We start from the raw sequence: 21,263 nt of genomic DNA, 5'->3' as shown, positions 1-21,263 counted from the left end.
AATAATGTTGTCTATGAAATGAGAAATAATTTTAGTAGCCTTACGAGTTTGCTTTTGGTCAAGCTTCCCCAACTCCCCAAAGTCTGGATGGCTTTTGATATAAGAGTTAATGTTCTAGAAGTCTGTGCATCCTAAAATAAAGAAACAAAATGCAGAAGTCACATTTTTTTCACAATTCCAGGTAAAACTTTGATTTAAAAATGAAAATGTCATAAAAATATTACACAATGTAGTAAGTCTGACACATATTCATTACATTTCTTCTTCACCCAAAGAGAAGAAATGCGTATGCAGTATTGTCCTATTAGCACTTGTGCTTTGTGAGTATATTTATATAAGCTACTGCACAGTGTTTAATATTTTACTCACTATCACTAGAATTTAATATTAGTACTTGGAAAAAATATTTTTATCTATAAAACATCTCAAACCTCTCAAATCTTGTAACTGTTACTACACATCTAATGTTTCTGACCTATTCAAAACTTAACACTAAACATAATGAACTATTGCTGGATAAATGGTAGAAATTTTCATAATACAACGTGAACTTAAAACTTTGTCTTTAAGGCTTTTGCCTTGTTTGCTACCTCACTGTTTGTATTTTAGTACAGGATTATAAACACAGCCACAGAAAGGGGTCTTGCTGTTCCCTTTAAAATGTTTAGCCCTCAAGTGATAAAATCCTGTAATCTTTTTACTCAATGAACTGGATAATGTCAAAAGAATGAATTTGAATAAGTAGATTTTTTCTTTTGAAAGGACAACACACCTAAGTAGGTAAAAAAGCTAATAAAGGTAACCTCTGAGGCAGAAGATTTCATATTCATTCTGTATTTTATGTGAAAATAATATAGTATTTCTTTCTTATCTCCATATTCCTGTCTTTGAAGATTTTTTTTTTTTAATGCATATCTACTTCACAATTTGAAATGGCAACCCACTGCAACTAGTGGAGTCCAGAATAAATATGCAGACCAACTACTGGATAACTCTACAGACTGTTTAAGACACAAATGGAAACTTTTTTTTAAAGTAAAAGTGACATCTGGATATTTAACTTCCACAGTGGAAGGAACCAATGCAGTTCAGGCATATGCCTTAAAGAGCCCTCAGTCATGTTGCTATTCTAACAAAGCAGCACATTCCCAAAAAAGGCAGAGTGTCTTTAATATCAATACCTCTTCTATATCATTTGAGAACACCTCATAAAGACTGAGAAATTTGATGCTTAAAGAACTGCAAATGTCTTAGTTCCTCTCGTGAGGTATAAAATTGAAAAAAACTCAACCTAGAGACATTTAGTAATCTTATTTCCCAGTTACAGGCCCACTGAAAGGAACTTATGCCTTCCCAGATAAACAGATCTGACGGTTATGAATAAAACAGAACAAAGCTTCACGAAACTTACTGGATGGTGAGGTCGTAAATGAAAAGTATGAGGTGAGACTACGGCTACAGCAAAGAAACGAAGAAACACAAAGCTGCTCACTGCAGAATACTGTACATGAGGATCATCTGCAGAGAAAAACCATGAAATGTAACATGCACTAAACTTAATAGGAAATAATGAAGACAGTCAACATAAAAATCCTTAAGAAGATAACATCAGAGGAGACATTTATATTTTAAAACACAATAGAAAAATCAATGAAGTGCACGAAATGAGAAAGGTGATCATGTAAGAAATGTTCTACTTATAATGGAGGGTTTATTTCTCCAAAAAGAAGTTCTGTTCTTGTAAAACTGGCTCATGAGCTCCACTACTAGGAATGATGAGATTATTGCAAGCATTTACATACACAGTGTTGATTACGTATGGCTGTATGCACGTTGAACCAAAAAAAGAACATACTGTAGCAGTTGCCTTTAAACACTAGGGCTGATGAGGTTTATTGACCCGTAAAGCTAATCGGTGATCAACTCAAACACATTAATGCTGCACAACAAATGCGGTCAACACATATGAACAACTTCAACTCCAATTCTGAGCTGCATCATAAAACCATGGTGTTATATAATTTTGATACTGTAAATGAGGATTTTTCTCATCTAGTATTTTAGGTATATTTACACCTTTATACTGGGAAATATAGTGGGATCCCATCCTTACTCTAAGGACCACTTCAATCTCATCTGTCTGGGAAGTCAGCTATTCTGAAAGGACTGTCTTAACTAGAGGAATTTACGGTGTCAGTTCCAGTGACAAACATGAATCAGAGAAAGGCTGCTGATTATGCGAAGTATTCTTCCATTGTAGCTTATTACATGACATTTCAGATTTTAATTGACTGAAGTACAAGAGTATTTCAGACCCACCACATTATTCCTATATTATAACCCTTTTGAAAGAATAGAACTGTTCTAATACTGGTCATATTACAAACACATTAAATAGTTTACATTATCCACCCTCCCCAAAACTACCCATAAGTAGTAAAGCTGGACACCTAAGTTATGAATGTGCTAGTCATAGTTAACGTAGTTGCAGTTCATGTAGTTAAGATGTAAATACTGAATTTATTTTCAAGTTTACATCTTGCTTCTGTAGAAGCAATAAACAGATCAGTTCTTCCAAATTTTACATATCTTTCAACTAAATCACTTCCTGTATTACTTGTGCTTTTCTTCTAGTATCTCATATTTTTGTTGGTGACTTCTTATTTGCTACTGTCTTGCAGTGTTTCTGACCTGCTACATTTTGTATCAGAAAATACAAAATTCCTGCTGATTGACCACAAGGCTTTACTATAACTTACAGGCTGACAGAAAAACAAATGCCTGATTGTCAAGTAGTTCAGGGCACAGCTTTGGACAAGGCAAGAATTTTAACAATCCCCATAAGGTAACTGCAGAAGTTAAGTATTTCACTCTGAACACCATTTTCAAAAGTTTTTAGAGAACACTTACTTGGAAATCTTTTGTTGGCCAGATGCCTCAAAGAATAAAAAACATCACACATTAGGGTAGGACAACTTATACTTGACCGCACAATTTCACGGAATACTTTGTCTACATAATAGCGTAGATTTTCCTGCAATTATGAAAAAAGGTATTTTTTCAGACCATTAACATTTGCATCTCTATGGGTTTTTTCCTGAACACAAACATGACACTACAATTCCTTTTTTCAAAACACTGCCTGACTATTCAATTATGTGTTTTAGTACAGTGCATATTTTAAAAGCCTCATAATATTTATATGGGATTACTAGTGTTAAAAGGTAGTTTAATGATGCTTACTTACATTAAAGTATATAAGCAGTGTCTGGCAATATGCAACTACCTATTTTTGTAATTTGACAACAACATGTTACAAGAAAGGACCACGTCCCATGCATACCTAGTGAACGTTAATTTCGTTTGTTGCAGCTACTATTGCCTTAAATGTCATCCTCTGGTAACAGGCAAGCGGCAAGCAAAACTTCAATGAAAAGTGTTAAAACAGTCCTAATTAGCTACTGCATCATCTAGATGCCGAGTACAGAACATCAGGGATCACAACACCCAGCAAACTGGTAAGGAAGACTGTAATCCTCTGTTTAGTTTCTCCTCCCCGACCCATTTTCCATTGGACTTTTCCTTTGCTGTTTTCATACACAGGGATAAGAAAACACAACTTTTCCTTTGTTTACTCTGGAATCAGAGAATTTTAAGTTACTATATATATACAGTTATAGTATATAACTATATACTATAACTACCGTAAGTTACTCATTTTCCATTACACAGAGCTGCTTTTTAAAATGTTTTTCTATGAGATTGAGAAAGTTTAAATTATGAAAAACAGATTAGGAAACTCACCATATTAATTTCTACATTATCCCCTTCTCTTAATTTGATGGGATCTATTTCACAGGGTTTAGGAGACTCACATATCTGAAACAAACAAATAAAACTATAGGAGTTCAATTTTTCAGACCAAAAGCATGGAAATGCACCTACTTAAAACCAGATGCGGTCCTAGATTTAAGGGTAAAACTCTAAATAGGTTCTAACGATCCACAACAGCATGCAATAATCATCCTCACTTTTGTGTGTGCCTTTTTACATGAATCAATTATATAAAGCATCATGTGGGTCAATTCTGCAATGTGTTAGAAGCTGGAGCAAGTGTCATTGACTTTATTTTCAAGTACCTGGAACATAAATAACAAAAAGCAGCTCCTCCCACTAAACTTAACCAATTATTGCTCAATTTAACTTTCCTCTAGAATTCCTTCAACTAAGTGATTACTACCACACAGCAAGCTGTAAGAAGAATGACTATCAAAGAGACAGGAAACCCCAGGGGACTTAAGTGTTCTGAAAACAGTTTCAGTAGGATAACCTACCTCATCAATAACAGGTTTCAAAGTAACCTTTAGGTAGTGCTTCCCCACTATTTTCATCATTTCATCTACACACCGAGTTGCTAATGAGTTGCCTCTGAAGACTGTGTTTGCTTCTCTGTAAGAAAATAATTTATTTTATTTGAACAGGAAAAAATAAGAAGCTCAGTTACAAAATCTGATTAATACTTTATCTTGCTATTAAATAACTAATTTTTTAAAAACATTTTTTAATATATTTCAGTCAGGAATTCCAGAACCTAGATACCCAGCTTGTAATGGCACTCAGGAACAAAAAACAAACAAGAACATTATTACAACTATTACCAAAACCAGGAATATACATAAAACCTTAAGGAAAAGCCTAAGAAGTTTTAGACAAAGGAAGTTATAATCCAGTGCTGAATGTGAGAAAGAACAACTGGAGAAAATTCCAAAATAATGAAGACTTGCACCTCATTGATATACAATTCTTCCTCCAGTAGTCCTGGTGAAAAAAAATCTTAGAGCTACAATAAACAGCAGAGCTACAATAAATAGCATACTGCTACACTACACTGATAAACTCAAGACACTTTAACCAAAACAAATTTAATCTACAGTTCTGCTTTTTATTCATTACAGCTGTTGAAGAAAACTGAGAGCCAGCTGTGCAAAGTAAATCTTGCTAATCTGAGAGATTTAGTTTAACCTTTCTTTGTTACAGTTCAATTATAACGGAAAGGAATGTGTGTACTAAAATGCAGTTTAGAAAATTATTTTCCATGAGTCACCCCTTTCTACACAGTTAAATTGTCTCACCTTACTTAAATCCAGAATAAGTCAGCTTTGAAATGAACCATCCTGTGGTGACAAAATCCCTTCCACATCTCCACAGGACATGACTCGGCACCTCAGTTGCCACTACTTCATTTCTCTCCTAACCACAGAGCTGCAAATTCACAGGCCATACACTGCTACTTGGAAAAACTCCTGTGCTTGCTACTTTCAAGGCATGCAGGAGGACATGTACGTACTTACGAGGCATCTTTGCAGAAAAAGTTAAGTCACATACTAAAGGAAACAGAGTAAGATTCTCAGCAATTTGAAACATTTTAAGTACCAATCTAATGACCAGTAAAATATGAAGAGTGGCCAAATTATGACATTTTAAAATAAAAACCTATGTGCTCTTAGACACAACTCAAGACTGCGAGCTTGCTACATTTAGCTGTATCTAGCTCCAAGAAAATTTTCCCAAATAGCACACAATCATTAACTGACTCCCAGCTTCAATGTGATTTTAAAGAATGTTTTTATAAACTAGCATTAAAAGATGAATGTATTTAGTCAGTTTTACATAATGAGAGAAAGAAATTCGACATGCTTACTTATCAGTGTTGTATCATGAAGCCCTTTGAAACTCTAAGAATAACTTAAAAAGGCATGACATCACTAAACATGAAATACATACTGGGTGTCCTTCAGATCTAGTTCTGCCACTGCAGCAACAAATGGAACTAGCTTATGGTGGTGTAGCAATAATCGTACAAGAGGCAGAACAGCATCATACTTGTCTCGACAAACTTCACTCAGTATATAGGCAGCAGATGCAGAAATCGGCTGTGAGAAAGCAGAATATGAAATCATGAGTGAAGTAGTTAAATGTTCTTCATGTATCTGGCAAAGTACAGATCAAATCTAACAAGATTATAGACATAGCTTCTTAAAAGAAAGTTTCAACATTTGCTGTATAACATGGCAATTAAAAGTTTCCATACTACAGAAATACTTAATTGAAAATTGGCATTATCTACTCTATACTTAACATTTAAGAATGAAATTTGGCATCTACTCACCCTTCTCATTCTCACTAAAGGGTTACAGTACGGCTTTGTCACAAGTCCAAGTAAGAGGCAGTAAGCAATTGCTTTACTATGTCATATATCTTTATAGGACTTTTAAAACTATAATCAGAGCACATGAAAACACAGTTCTCACACTTCTAAAGTGTCTGTCGCCATTCTACAGTTGGGAATTTCAATACAAAAACTGATCAAGTTATTTCATTTAAGTAAAAAAGATAGCTGCTGACTACTGCTAGCTACATACTGAGCTCTTCCTGAATTCCAGTGAAGTAGTATTTGAATATGGGCTAGCAAAAATTTTAGTCACGATCTGCTTCCTCTTTACCTTTCTTCTCCTCTGCCAGTACTTCACCAACACTGAAGTGAAGAAAGGCTATAAAAGACCTAGGAATATAAAGCCTGGTTACTATAATTTGGTTCCTGTCTCAATGCTATGCTAACCATGTACCACACTTCGCTCTTTGTCACCACGTCCATGTGAGAAATTCAGTCATGCTGATTAACACACTGAGGAAGACAGAAGCAATTTGGAAGAAGTGGAATTAGAAATCAATTCTGAAGCAGACCATTTTTGGTAAAAGGTGATTATCTGCCCCTTCAGTGCCAATAATGCCCTGGAAAACCGCTAAATCCAGAGGGCCAATAGCAGCCAGTGGGAAAAGGCAATGTTGAGAAGAGCAACCAACAAGAAGAAAGTATTTTATCTCTTCCAGTCACACAGCACAGGTTATTTCACTGTCTCTGCTGGTTCCTCCAAAATAAGAAAAAAATCTTGGTAGTTTGGAGCAGAAGTAAGTGCTCTACAAGCTGCTCATCTGGTTGTGACAGAAGTAATTCATGCAAAGGAACAAAAAAAAAATCTCTAGATACGCATAATTCACATTGTCTCATACAGGACTGCATAATTCATCTTAAGTTTTCATTTTTAAATAAATTTTCAACAAAAGTACCTGAACATCTGAAGATTTTAGCAGCAAGTTTCTTAGAGAAGCATAGTATTCAGATGGAAGTACACAGTCTTCAGTATAACAGATATTTAATCTAAGTGATCCCAAATCATCAGTTTTAGACGACTTGTTTCCATTTTCTCTTGGTTGAAGTAAGTACCTGAAAGCAACAGGGCAATTCTAAAATATTAGATTCACATTTCATTAATTTGACTAATTCTGCAATAAAGCAAAGTATCACATTTAATTATTTCTGTATACATAAACTGAGTCTGAAAACTGGCAATAAAATTCACATTAAAAACTTGAGACACAAAAGAAAAAAAGGAGCAGCATTTGATGCACCTTTAGAACATAATGAAACATATTTATTTTCTCATATCTTTCCGAACAGTGAAATAGGATATACTTCTTGTAGCTCAACTGGGATAGCAGGAATAGTTAGAAATTATGTTGGACCTTCTCATTTTACATCTAGGTTATATTTAGGGTGTTGGACATTACAGATGGAACAGCTAGTGTCAAGAATTTAAATGGTCTAGTCTGAAACCAGTAAAAATATGTAATATTAACAGGCTGCATTCCTGAGAAACAAGTAAGATTAAAGGAAAAAACCCTGTGCTTTTTTCCTACTCTCAATACAAAAATATATTAAACAATTCACTATTGGCTTTTGCTGTAGTTCAACTGTATTCCAACAGGAGGTGCAGCCCTATAAAAATTTTAACAGCTTTTAAGTAGTGTCACAGTATAGTTTCAACATTCAGCCCAACAAACTGAAATAATATCTTCAAATATTCTTTTACAATCATTTATATTTGTACTTCTACAATCAGGAGATCTGACTTATTTTTTTAATAGTCAGATGCATTGCCCATGAAGGCATGCTAATATAAAGTAAAACTGATTTACAAGGAGAACCTCTACTTGAGAGCATAACTCTTAGGCTTATTTTCCCAATATTTAGTACTAGTGATACTGTTTTATCTGCTGCACTTCAGCTGTATTCAAAAATATTTTATGTAAATTAGTAGTAGTATAAAAATATTAGTTATTTTTAATCACAGAATTGTTTTGGATAAGCAGATCATAATTGGATACGAGGATGTTCAATACAAGGTATGCCTACAAAGTATATTAGCAGGCATAAACGTCTCTATCAATGCTTCAAGTGAACTGGACATGAGTCAGGTAAATTCAAAAAGCTATATGAACACAATGCACTGGTAATGAGTCCATGCTAATATAACCTTTCTCTTAGTAGGCTGTTAACAGAAGCATGTCATTATGTTAATATGGTCATACAGCTTTTGATCACTTCAGAGCACTGGCAGAACAAGCCTGTGTCTGCAACACACCATGTAAAAAATTGAAAATACTGACAGGAACACTGAATGTGATCCTAAACATAATAAAACACTAAGATTAAGAATCAGAGTTCAACTTTGACATGTCCAAGGCACTTGGAGCCTGAGGTGGGTACGTGGAGCAGAGCCATAATGGTTCCTGGCAAAGACCTGTGTTCTATTTAGTTCCTATCTACCCACTTCCTTCCTACAGGTCTTCTACGTGGATATGTGAAGGCTTCCTCCCCTCTGCTCTGTACTGAAAGGTGCACAAAAGCAGAATATTCTACACACTTTGAGGCATTCGAATCTGTGGTACTCATCACTTCCTGCCGCTAAGCATTTGGGACAGTAAAGGGGCTAGAGATTGGTTCCTGCTTGCAAGAACTTCAGAAGGGAGGTTGCTGCTATGTTATACACAGTGGTCTTTCTTTCCTGAATTCCCTTCATACCCTACACTTCCAGCTTTTAAACTTCTGTGCCTGCTTCCCTGAAATGACAATAAACTCTTCATCAGTCATTCTGGAAGTCTGAGTTAGGAATTTAATTACAAGTGATGCAATTCTGAAAAGTTCCAGGTTTGCTGGTTAGGCTGAAAAGCATACACAGATCACTAAAATCCAGCAAGCTGACTGAAAGATAGTTAGGCTCAGTCTTCCCTTTCTTCACTCTCCACACTTTTCCCTCAAATGCATAAACTATTCTGTAGGAGTGGGCAGACTGGGGGAAGAGAAGAGCTAGATGTACCCTCTGGCAAGGTTAATTTATTGAGCAGGGAAACTCTCTAGAAAGACATTTTACCTAGACTAGAACAGGAAGACGTATTTTAATGGATAGTTAGAATAAAACATATCCTTTGCAAGGGAAGATCTGCAAGATAGAAGCAAATTCACTTCTGAGACACCATTTCTCACCATGCTTGAAAGGAATCATTTCTTAACACCTTCACAGGAACTTTAATTTCTCCTAGAAAGACATCTTGTACCAAATTTCCATTATTCCATATGTCAACCCTGAAAATAAGAACATTGTTTAATTTTTTTTTCTCCCAGAGAGAAATACAAATCTTCAAGTTAACAGTAACTGCCTTACAGCACTAATCCACATGCACGCAGGCAGGAAATGTTAGAAATCTCACTCCATTCTAATTAAACCGAGAAGAATCAAACACGTGGCTTATTAACCCATAAAGAATAGATAAAGAAACAAACAGTGAGAGTTAGACTTGCAGACTTTGCATCAGTAAATAAAAGTGATATTGGCAACTTATATGTATCCTGAGCAGTCTCCACCCCCAAAAATGTGCACATTTTTTCTCAGGTAATTCAAGTGAACTTTTTAACCAATATATTTACATATCCCTATCTAATTGCTAAAATTTGGCACACTGCAATGCCACACCAACACATGCGCTTGTTTTCCAAACAGCAGCTTGTATGCTTATAACCTCAAAAGGAATCACAGACTCCAGACATGCACCTTGGGTTTTTTTCTGTTACTTCTTACCTCTCTGACATTTCTGACAGACAGCAGTTGTTAAGAAGAACAAAAAAAATTAATACTAGATTTGTTGGGGCATGACTATTTTTCTAAATATATTTGCATCTATAATGAAATATACAATTCTAATTAAGATATTAATGAAGCTAATAAAGATGCACATACCAAGTTAGTTCTATAATGGCTATTAAAACTAACCACTAAATTCTCCTTCTGATGCCTGTTACAAAACGTATGCTAGCCTTGAAGACTTTTTGTAATTCAGCAGATTTGGTGCATGTATGTGCATGAGTGCAACAAAGAAAAGAAACTGAGTACAGGGGCTCTCAACTGTTCTAACTACATAGCACAAATACAGACAGACCTGCTCTAAGGGTAAAGGAACAGAAAAGGATAGTATCTTTTGAAGTATTCTTTGCATTTGCAAGGAAAAAGATGCAACACAAATGTTCCTCTAAGAAGCAATGTGAAACCGTAAGAATCTCATAAAAGTGGCTTTTCCACAGCTAACTACATTTGAAACCATAGACTAGCATCAGGTATGCTGTTATCCTTCAGTACAACTTCAATTATCGATATTCTGCCCAGACTAATATATATTGATAGGACATCCTTTAGTCACAGGCACAGGAAACAAGTTTAGGCTGCTAGATACACTCTACCACTATTTACTTAAAAAAACCTCATCTTCAGTAAGAAACACACTAAAAAATTTGAGTAATTTTCTATGTTAGAAGGATCTTTTCTACAATTCTGATCAGTAATTCTCTGGAATTACACTAAAATAAAACCTTTCTTTATTGCCTTGATGATAAAATATTACGATTTATGAATGATAAATCAAATCACTTTCTAATCTACATAACTTACCTGACTTCTAGTTTCTCAATATCTTCTTCTTCCACCTGAAACTGGGACTTTTTGGTGTAACTGCTGGACCTGGTTACCTGCAAGTAAATTCCTCCTATTAACACACTTTTTACTGTTGTATTATGGATGTCAAAAAAACAAAGAAAACCCTGCCTCTTTAACATGGGTAAATAGTTACTGTTCCTTTTAAAAAGGAAAAAGTTCAGTTCACCAAACTGCCTTTTGACAGAAAGCAGGTGAAAAATGGGTCAAGAAGCGTTCATGGCAGAGCCTGATGAGGGCTAGCTGATATCTAAGGGAATTACAGTACAGGTTTATTAGAAAAAACAAGAAGGAAGTATGACATGAAACTGGCAAGAATTTCTTTGGTTTCAGCATGAGCCCCAAGAAAGCATTAAAGTTAGTTCTGAGATGTTTAAGGAAACAACAAATAAGAAGTCCACTCTTCTTGCCCTAATTATACCACAATTGTAACCTCTTATTTTAATTTTCCTACTTTCTTGACTGATTGCATTCTCAGTTTAATTCCAATAAATCATAAGTCATAAAGTTATCGGAGTGGTTTGGATCACATTTTTATCCTCATATCTTACTTCCTAAGAAATTACAATCAGTATGTTGAGCAGAGCAACTGAAACACATGCCATATGTTGATACTCTATACGTAAGTATGGAACAATTTCTCACTGAAGTCCCACAGCAGGACCAGAATCTATATAAACACAGTAAATTATAATACATCTGAGGCACATGTCATAGTTGTACTACTTCCAACTCTCAGCTCAACAGTATAGTATGCTTAAATGCAAATGTAGTCTCTATTACAGAGACAAACCAGATGAAAATTCAAACGCATAATTTGGTTATTGTAGGGTAACTAATGTAGAATTGAAGTCAAATACTAAATAACAAAAAAGTTAACATTTTAAAAATAACTAATAAAATTAGCCTTTATTTGGTGTAATTGCTACATTGTTTTATTAAAGAAATAAGTTGGCGGGGGGGTTAGCTCAATGTTCTTGAAAATATTTAAATTTAATTCCACAGGATAGGTCCAAGTCCTCTCAGAACTCCTGATGGCAACAGATGCTGTATAAAGTGATTCAAGATAACTAATTACCTTCACATATGTGCTTGTGGGGAAGTCATTTTTCACATAGCAACTGAAGGGGAATGCTATTGTCTGGCAGCCCCCAGAAATTTAAGTATGCCATTCACTTACATTTGAGAGGCTAGTAAAAGGTCTTCAATTTGCTTGAAGAGAGCTTTCTGCATTAGGTACTGCTATGCAGCTTGCTTAAAAATATTTGAAGGGTTGCATAAAATAGATAAACAGGCAGAATACCACACAAAAAGTTACCTCGAAATAAAACGTTTCGTTAAACTGCGGATTGCTTGTTTTCTTCTTTACTTTGGTCTTCTTTTGGTCATTCCTGTTCCAATGTGGTAAAATTTTTTACCATAGACAACTTAAACACACAATTTTAAAGACATTCTATTGTCAAGAAGGACCCACGCATTCAAGTTAAAACATTTCTTGTCATTTTAGAGATCACTTTGATCAATGAAGAAAATCTTAAAATAAAATGAGTTCACCTTCACAATGTAGTTTGACAAGTTAAAATTTCAAATGCTGTATCTAGTTAATTGTGCATCTGTCCAGCCCAAAGTTTCTACTGGGCATTTCACAAACGAGAAAAATTTTACTTGATATGTGTCAGTTAATCAACAATTTCTAAAGCATTTCAAACTTAAGTCTGCAGACAATTCCTTTACCACTGCTTGCAGGTTACCAGCACAGTTTTCCTGTCTTCTTAACTGCCCATTTCTGTTTTTCCCACCCTCTTTTGTTGGGGAAATACCCACTATTTCTTTACAGACAGAGGCTTACACCAAGCCACTGAATGTTTCCTTTGGAAGGAATCACTGTTAATGCTAGATGCTAAATAGTATAGGGTCAAACAAACAATTGCTCCCCACTCCCTTGTGTTACATATAGGGTTTATTTTTTTTATTTTACATGTTTTATAAAATAATACAGTCTTATTTAGTTAGTAAAGGGCTGTAATAGTATAAAAATGCTTTCTAAAAGAAACAAATATAAAATGTGGGGGAAAAAACAGACAAGGGGGAAGAAAAATTGTCCTAGACATCAACTAACTGTTTTCAGGTGCTGGCCATATAAATATTCCAGTCATGGTACATGAGTCACGCATGCATGAGACTGGAAAATCTTAACCAGGAACTTCTGTCAGATTTGCACATATATCCCCATACCAACAGGGTAAATATTGTGTAGGACCAACATTCACTCAGTTCCATCTGTATCACAGGACTTAAACAGGAAATACATGTCAATTTACCTTCTTCAGCAATCAACACCATGCTTTCTCAGTATAATGGTTGAATCTGCCTAGTCCTCTTAAAAAAAACCCAACCAACCAAAACAAAAAAAAACCCACCCACCAAAAAAACCCCAACCCAAACCTAAAAAAATGTGATCATGTATTACCAAGGAGGAAAAAATGCCCCACTCGGAGCTTACTCGGGGACAATCCTTCCAGTCTTTAAAACACACAACTCTGCTAGAAGATGTTCTGGTAATATGCTCACAATGGCAATTTTTCAGTACCAGAGAAAGTAGGTGGACTTAGGTTTTATGTTGCAAAAAAGAAACAACTGAAACCTAGCTTACTTTAGATGTTGTTGGGCAGGGACTTGCAGATAATGTGTGGGATATGGGATTTTTCTTAAATGAAAAACCCCAACGGTTATTCAGGATTATAGATCCAAGAAAAGGAGGCATTTAAACTGTGGGGACTTTCAGCAGCATCCTGAAGGTGCTGGCATTAGAAAGGTCTCACCAGAACCTCTATTCTCTCGCTTCCTCCCAATTGCTAAGCATTTACTGCAAAGAAACTCATGCATTAAGAAAAACAGGGAACCAAGGAAGGTGGGTGAGCACTTGATTATATCATCCCATACAGGACTTTGACAAAAATTAATAGGAAATACAGTGCAGGTATCAAGAGTCCAGTACAAAACCTCAGAAGAAAGAACGAACTGAGTGACAAGTGGTTCTTGATTAATGCAGGCCATTCAGACAGACCAAAGACCTTCAGACTCTTTAGAGTATGGCAGGGAAGGGGAGAGTACAGTAACAACGGCAGATGTGATATATGCAGAAAGCATTTTAAGATTTCTCTATATTCTAAAGATTAAAACCTATGACTTTCCTTTCTTGTTTAAGATCACAGCATTTTAGATTCATTAACATTATACTAAAACATTACCTGGAAGGCCCCACAAGAGAGACTGTTGCGTAAGGGTCACAATTCTGTCCATTTATAAGAGGCAACCCATGGCACTCCTTTATGCTACAAGGAAAAGGCAATCAATAGATCAGTGAAGCAATGTCTTTGGCTTAAAAAAAAGTAAAATCCAAACAATCCTTTCTTTTTTAAAAGATTTTTTTAAGTCCTGCTATATTACACACCAATATATATGTTGATCCAACGTAATGTGTGTGCATGAAGTAGGTCGTAACTACAGATCTCTGGATGGTAATATAAGGTAATACTCAAGTGTATAATCAGACTTAGGGAGCTCTGGGAGAACAAAATTCTTGGAATTGCTTTGAAAAGAGACAATCCAGTACCACACATGCATGGCAAGATCCTAAGTAAAACGAACTGCTATGTTAGGGGAAACTGCAGACTTCATTAACTTTTAAATTTGATTTCTCAAGGCCCACAAAAAGCTATTTGGTCTCATCCACATGGCAGCAACTACATTTGGAAGGCATTAAAATGGATTTAAATATTTTGTTTCAGCTAAACTACATTCTGAGTTGAGTAAGCTGAGAAATGCAAAGTCATATCCTGAAATGTTATTTAAAATTAATAATCCAAAACTATTAGCATATAGTCCTAGCATGTCTAGGTTCCATCCACACTATTCAGCCACAAAGACAAAAATTGGTTTACCTTTGAAATAGTGTTTAAAGTTTATTGTCAAACTCTTTTCACAATAGTGCATGATCAGGGTTAAACATCCCTTTTAAAAATACTGTTTTCTTCCATAATTACAGTAAGTTGTAACCTGGTATTTAACAGGTACATAGGCACACTGTTCACCACTCCTGATGCCAAAGGGACAGGATGGTTAGAAAGTAATGCTCATGGGGACAGACACACAGTTTCTGGACCTTTTCTGAAGGCTTGCAATCTTTTTGAATCACCACGGCAGCAACACTACTAGAAACAGACTGGGTCAGCAAGATGACTAACCTTCAGATACTGCCCACATATGAGTATTAACTAAAAACAGCTGGAACAACAAAAGTAAAGCAAAACAGTGTGTAAATTCACAGCAGAAACCAGACTTTCCAGCAAAATGATGCTCTAATGTAGTCATGCACACTGTAGTATTTATTAAGTCCAGAAACATTCAGTGGATTACAAAATTTCATAAACAAGACAGACACAAATGAGATCTGAATGTTATATTCCTGCTCTCTCTTTTAAAAATCATCTATTTTTAAATAATGTATTGCAGGAATTTAACTAAATTAATACAAGTAAGTTTTGGTTGCCATAATTAGCCAGTCTGAATAAAATCCAAAACCTATGTAACTTAAGGAAAAAACAGACTTTCCTGCTCTAAGTTCATATAAATAATCAAGTAAATACCCTGATACTATAATGTGGAATAGTAAGTTGTGCAGATCAAGTTAAAGTTACATAGCAGCAAAGATAGCTACACACTGTTAAGTAAATTCTTTCTGTACTGTAGAAAACCAATGTTAAAAGAATAACAAAAGTTGCAAACTCAAAACACTCACAAGTGAGGAAACAACAGACACTAACACTCCTGTGCTGCCTCAAAACTCCACCCTCTTTGGAGTATGCACAATTATAAACCAGATGGCGCTTCCCCCAAAAAAAAGTCCCTTTGTCTTAGCCAGTTCAGGGAACATTTAGTGCTGAACCACTACACAATCATTTGTTATTTTTCTTCCAGTTTTCAAGCACATGGCCTTCAGCATTTCAATAATTTTTGAATCACAATGAACCCTACAGTGATTTCAAACCCGCCATTTAAATGGGTTCTTGAAACATCCAGTTGTTTCATAAGCATTAATTGATTCCTCCTCCAACACATACATGACATAGAAGAGTGGCGACAAAATTAAACGGTCTAGACTTTTCAGTCATTTTGGGTATCTGATTTGTGGCAGCTAGGACTTGACTCTTTCAGACTATCAGGCATTTTGAGGCACTAAACATACTGTCTCTGCATCTCCCAGAGGTTTTCAGTTTCAGGTGCGAGTGCTGAGTGTACCTGTAAGTTAGCCTCAACTTGAATCTCATAGGAAATTCACAGAGGATGGATAAAGTCAAACTCATCTGGATAGAATTCAACTATTTTAACAAGAACACCACAATTTCTCTTCCTACAGCCTGTGTCATGTTCACCAAGCTCCTGGATTTCTCTCAAACAGATACAAGTCCTACAGAAAGCAGTTTCTTTCCTATGTACGAATTTTCACACTGCTTCCCTGACCACTGTATGAACGACCTGCATACTTGACATAATGATCCTGTGGGAAAACATGTATTATCATATCAACAAAAACTGACCACAATGCCCTACTTTCGTTACAGAAACAGCTTGTTCCAGCCTCCCCTCTCTTCTTACAGCTTGACCACAACATACACAAACTAAAGGTAGGCTGGTTTTCGATTTCTTGCAAGTTGAAAAACATTTTACTGACAACTACACAGCCTTGCAGCAGAACTAGAATCTCCGGATTAATCATATAGATCTGTCACTTCAAGCTGATTTCATGCTCCAGTCAGTCTCCCTGTGTAGGCAGCTCTAGCATTTCCTTTTCATCTCCTGCCCAAGTCCCAGTTCTGTTGCCAGAAAGTAAAGTCTACCTGGCTTAGACAGCCTACCCTGCTCCAACATATCAAAAACCAAACTATATCCCAGTCCCCCTGACCATCAACTCCTAATATTCCCAAATCTTTCCTTTTCAGACACATCAGACTCAAGTCAAGAATTTGTTCCAAATTTATCTCACCTCCTCCTCTTCCATCTCTCACTCTAAGATAGCCAGTCATTAGCATCCCTTAACTCTCCAGTTACTGCCTGGAGTCTGCTTTAGACACATTATCTGACAGCACAGCTAAGTCAACTGAACGGCACCAAAATGCTGCATCCTCCTCCTTCTCTTACACTCCTGCCTTGCATTCATCACCTATTGTGATTCTGTTTACTAACTTTGCAGAAAGCTATTTAGGTTTCAAGGCAGTTTTCAGTCAGTTTGGCAACCTGAATTAACCTAATCATGCATAAGATCTCACAAGCTCCAAAGGCAGTGCAAGGCAAGTAGCCATTAAGGGTAGGAAGCCATTAAATCAACTCAGCACTATCAAACTGGATTGTTACTCCCTAGGGACTGAATACACACGACTGAATTATTGCAGATAGTTTTAAGCTAGTAAACAAATAGCCTCCAGTAAACGTGTTCAAAAATTTTTGAAGATGTTTGAAGTGGCTCAATTAGAGTAGACTTAACAGAAATGGAAAAGTACAACCTCAACAAGTTTACCAGCTAGCAAATCTCACAGGATTACTGCCCTTCCCCAAAGAATCAGGCAAAGTGCTAGAACAGCAATCTTCTACAACAGGAAACAAACAAAACCACCAAAAACAATGACAAAAAAAAAGAACCCCAAACACTTTGACCAATCAAAAAAGAAAACAACACTGAATATACATTCCTATTCTGACAACCATAACAAATATATTTCCACTATATGGTAAACATATCAGCTTTGACAAATGGTTTCATCTATTTAGGCTGGCACCAGCAATTTTCATTCAAAAGGCATAAATGCATAGAGTTTGACAAAGCAGACAGTAACTTAAAAGCCTTTTAAACTACTACATCTTTATGTAAAGCCTAAGCAATAGCTAACAGAGGAACCTTTGTTCTTTTCTCAAACTACTTATCAGTTACGGTACAGTGTAAGAGATCTTTCAGTTTACATTAATTCTTGCTTCACATCTCAATAGTTTGTTCTGCAAGAGGAGTTTCATACAGGAAATATGAGCCTTTCAGATACAACTGGCATATATTCAGCTTGTAAGATGGAAATAAGTCCTTAAAAAGACACAGCCCGCAATAAACCCCCTCAATGACTGAGGGACTCTACCTCCACCATTCAAATCAGCTGAAGTCCTCCAAGCGCAGAAACTAGATAACTGCAACCATTAGGATTTATACACCTCATAAAAATTGTTATGTTCCCTAGAATGACTTCATGCAAGCAGATAAAGTATAAACAGGACAGTAACAAACTGACAGGTCAATTTAAGACAGTATAGTGTATAATTTATTTAGAAAAGTGCAAAAAAAGACAAAATCTAGCTGTAATAAGCTACGTCTGGGCTTTCAAGTATTTGCATTGTAAATATGTAAAACTGTTTCTTTCAGAGTTGAAGTCATGTTAAACACAGAGAAGGCAAGTACTACCATCCAATAGCCTAATTTGGCAAGAAACCGTTCAAGTATCAACTGTTTCAGCAGCAGCAAATATGCAAACAATGGTCATGCAAACTTGTTTTTACAGACTCCCATAAAGGAGAGCTGCAAGCACATATTTTTGAAATGTGCTACTATACATGCCATTGTGGTTTTGAAAAAGAGAGCCCACACTGAGTCAGCAGTTAATCTATTGCATTATCTTTTTCCCCTCCTCATTCACACATTAGAAAAGGAAACAACTAGAATCAGAGACAAAACAAAGTTTTAATTCAGAAACAGTCTGTGGGTGTATCTGCACGAAATTTAACAGAAAGTTTCCCATTAATACAAAAATTATGTGTAAAATCAGGGCTTAGCCCACTGCAAGTGGCCTCTAAGACAGCCCTTCACCAAAGGAAGATTAACTTTATGCTTGTGTGTGTTTCAAAAAAAAGTGTAAGTGCTTCACTGATATAAGATAAGCAGTTACAAGTCTTAATTTGACTTCCTCCAAGGAAAAATGTATTTCAGTATCACGTTTTTAGACTGCTTATACAACCTGAAAGCCCTAGCTGGCTTCAGAAAGTCCCACCTTAAGAAAATTGGCCACCATTTTTTCCTTCCCCCCCCCCCCCCCGGCAACAAGTAAGATCAGATCAGTCAGTTGTGGTATATCTTGTACGTGACCACTTTTTGTCAACTCGAGCAAAGAGGGAAACTTCCAGTTTTTAAGAAGTGAGGGGGTTTTTTTACTGTTATCCACAGCTTTGCTGATACAAACATAGTTTCCAATATATTAATATTTATCCTTCCTCAAGCTTACTTCCCATAACATAAAGTTGGGGAATAGAGCCCTAATAAGGATCTGAATTAAAAACAAAACCAGAAGGGGGCGGGCAGGGGGATAGAGGACCAAAGAAAGAAACACGAGGAATTGCATTCCTGGTTTCGTTATACAACAACTGACCATCCCTTTGTCATACGCAGCAACACTTATCTTTCTAAAACCACATGTTCTTTTCCCAACAACTTCTTGTTTGGAAAAAATGGTTTTACTATACATACTAGCATGAGAAATTAAGCCTTCCTCCCTCCCGCATTGGCTGTAAGAGGCTAATATCATCAGCAGCTCTCTGTTGACCAAATCCTTAACTTTCAAAAACTGCTTCCTGCTGGAATTACCTTCAGGTTTTAAATCAATCCTCATCATAAAACCCATCTAGAAGACCAGCAAAAAAAGCTTCTACAACCATGTCTACAGAACCAAAATAATATGAATCCATCTCCTAGTCAGGCCTAATCCTATCGCTTTGGTTCAGCCACAAACAAAAAGATGGGGGACTCCAGACAGTGCTCAGAATCACAGCCCTTGAGTTACTTGCTATTGTCTGTGCGCTTAACACAATCTTTAATCTTGTGCTGTGAAAGTTGTAGCTACTATTTTTCATCTTTGTAGAGCTTCTGGACTCTCAGTGAATACATGGTGGAAATCCATCAGAAACTTACCTATGCACAGAAGCCAGCACAAGTATCTATAATTCTTTTATCCTACAAAAAATGTAACTGTTGAAAGTTTAAAAGCTTCCCTGTCTCATTACATTGAGAGACCATTAATCTGGACATGAAGTAAAACACTGCTCTGAAAGGCAAGTATTATAGCCCATATTTTAAGAATTATTTTTTCCACAATTTTTTTTTTCTTTGGCCAATACTTTTTCAGTTTTGGACAGATCGAGAAAAGGCAGGGGCAGAAACACACATATATGCCCACTCTTTGTCTTTTTTTACTCAGTCACAGCTCTGCTACTTCCTATCTTTCAGCTTTTTTAAAGAGTTACTAATACAATGACTTCTCAGGGCCTGGTGACTAACAAAACACAGCAATAAGTGCATCACTGACTAACCATACTCAGAAATTTACAAAATAAGCAGACGTTTAAAGAGTTTAAATTTTCCATTAAAGAGTCTCACATGTATTTTCCGTAAGTTCCTCATGCTTTAAGATCAAAAGGGTCTCAAAAATGCCCTCATATCCACTTCTATACTACTATATCCAGTGATTTCTTATTTCTCATGTTTAACACACAATCCTCTCGCACATGTCAGTGAGTGGGCAAGTACAGCAACCACGAGAGAACCCTGGCTTCCTTTTGATCATTTATCTCTTTCATAAAGAGATCCTTCGAGAGGGCACAGTGAGTAACCCATTTCCTACTCAAAACTGCAATCTGCAACAGTAACTTTCTAAAGCAACTTTTCCTCATCATATTAAAAATTCAAACATGTTTTAAAAAATAAAAAAAAAAAAAAACTTAAAGTGCATGGATATATAAAAAATTAAGTTAAAAAAATTATATCTATCAGGAAGTTAAGTTGGGAATAAGACACAAAGTCATAAAACTCCAGCCAGCTTTTGGTGGTGAATAATCCATGGGGGAAAAGCTGTTTTAATTCTGCCTTGTGCTGCAAGTGGGATACAAAAATAAGAGCTGCAAGACTCCCAATGAACCAAGCTGCCACCTGCTATACAAGTAGAAACATATTCAGAATTATCTTTAAGATATAAATATACATTGATGTACAGCAAGTTTCCATATCTTACCTGAATTATCAGCCTACGATAGCCACTAAAGCGTTACTAATTTCACTGGCTTAGTTCTATCACAGAACTAGCTTCTCTTTCCATATTAAGTAACAGAAAAGCAAAGATATTATTTTGCTAGGTCTTGCTCCAACTAAACTTCTCATCTTGGTTTAGATAGTTGACTAAGACAGAAAGAATGTAATTTAAACTTCATAATGAAAATTACATTAGCAAACAGTGTAATGGTCTCCCCCTGCTCCCTGGAGCTGATCTGAACATCAAGTCACCGAACAAACGGAAG

General features: G+C 36.0%; 1 protein-coding gene across 2 annotated transcripts in view; it reads right to left on the bottom strand.

The window, feature by feature from the left end:
* RASA2 (RAS p21 protein activator 2) overlaps nt 1–21,263 on the bottom strand; it is a 52,157-nt gene that overhangs the window by 8,999 nt on the left and 21,895 nt on the right. For both annotated transcript variants that reach the window (XM_072867798.1, XM_072867797.1), the window contains exons 6-16: nt 14,135–14,218; nt 12,202–12,274; nt 10,842–10,918; nt 9,386–9,484; nt 7,129–7,285; nt 5,785–5,933; nt 4,335–4,449; nt 3,805–3,879; nt 2,911–3,034; nt 1,412–1,518; nt 45–131 (exon numbers count right to left, since the gene is read on the bottom strand). In XM_072867798.1, coding sequence (XP_072723899.1) covers nt 45–131; nt 1,412–1,518; nt 2,911–3,034; nt 3,805–3,879; nt 4,335–4,449; nt 5,785–5,933; nt 7,129–7,285; nt 9,386–9,484; nt 10,842–10,918; nt 12,202–12,274; nt 14,135–14,218 — 1,147 coding nt within the window. The remainder of the gene's footprint in view (nt 1–44; nt 132–1,411; nt 1,519–2,910; nt 3,035–3,804; nt 3,880–4,334; nt 4,450–5,784; nt 5,934–7,128; nt 7,286–9,385; nt 9,485–10,841; nt 10,919–12,201; nt 12,275–14,134; nt 14,219–21,263) is intronic.

Source organism: Ciconia boyciana, chromosome 7 (assembly GCF_034638445.1).
Source record: "Ciconia boyciana chromosome 7, ASM3463844v1, whole genome shotgun sequence".
Classification (NCBI taxonomy): Eukaryota; Metazoa; Chordata; class Aves; order Ciconiiformes; family Ciconiidae; genus Ciconia; species Ciconia boyciana.
This window is presented reverse-complemented; position numbering and strand designations above follow the sequence as displayed.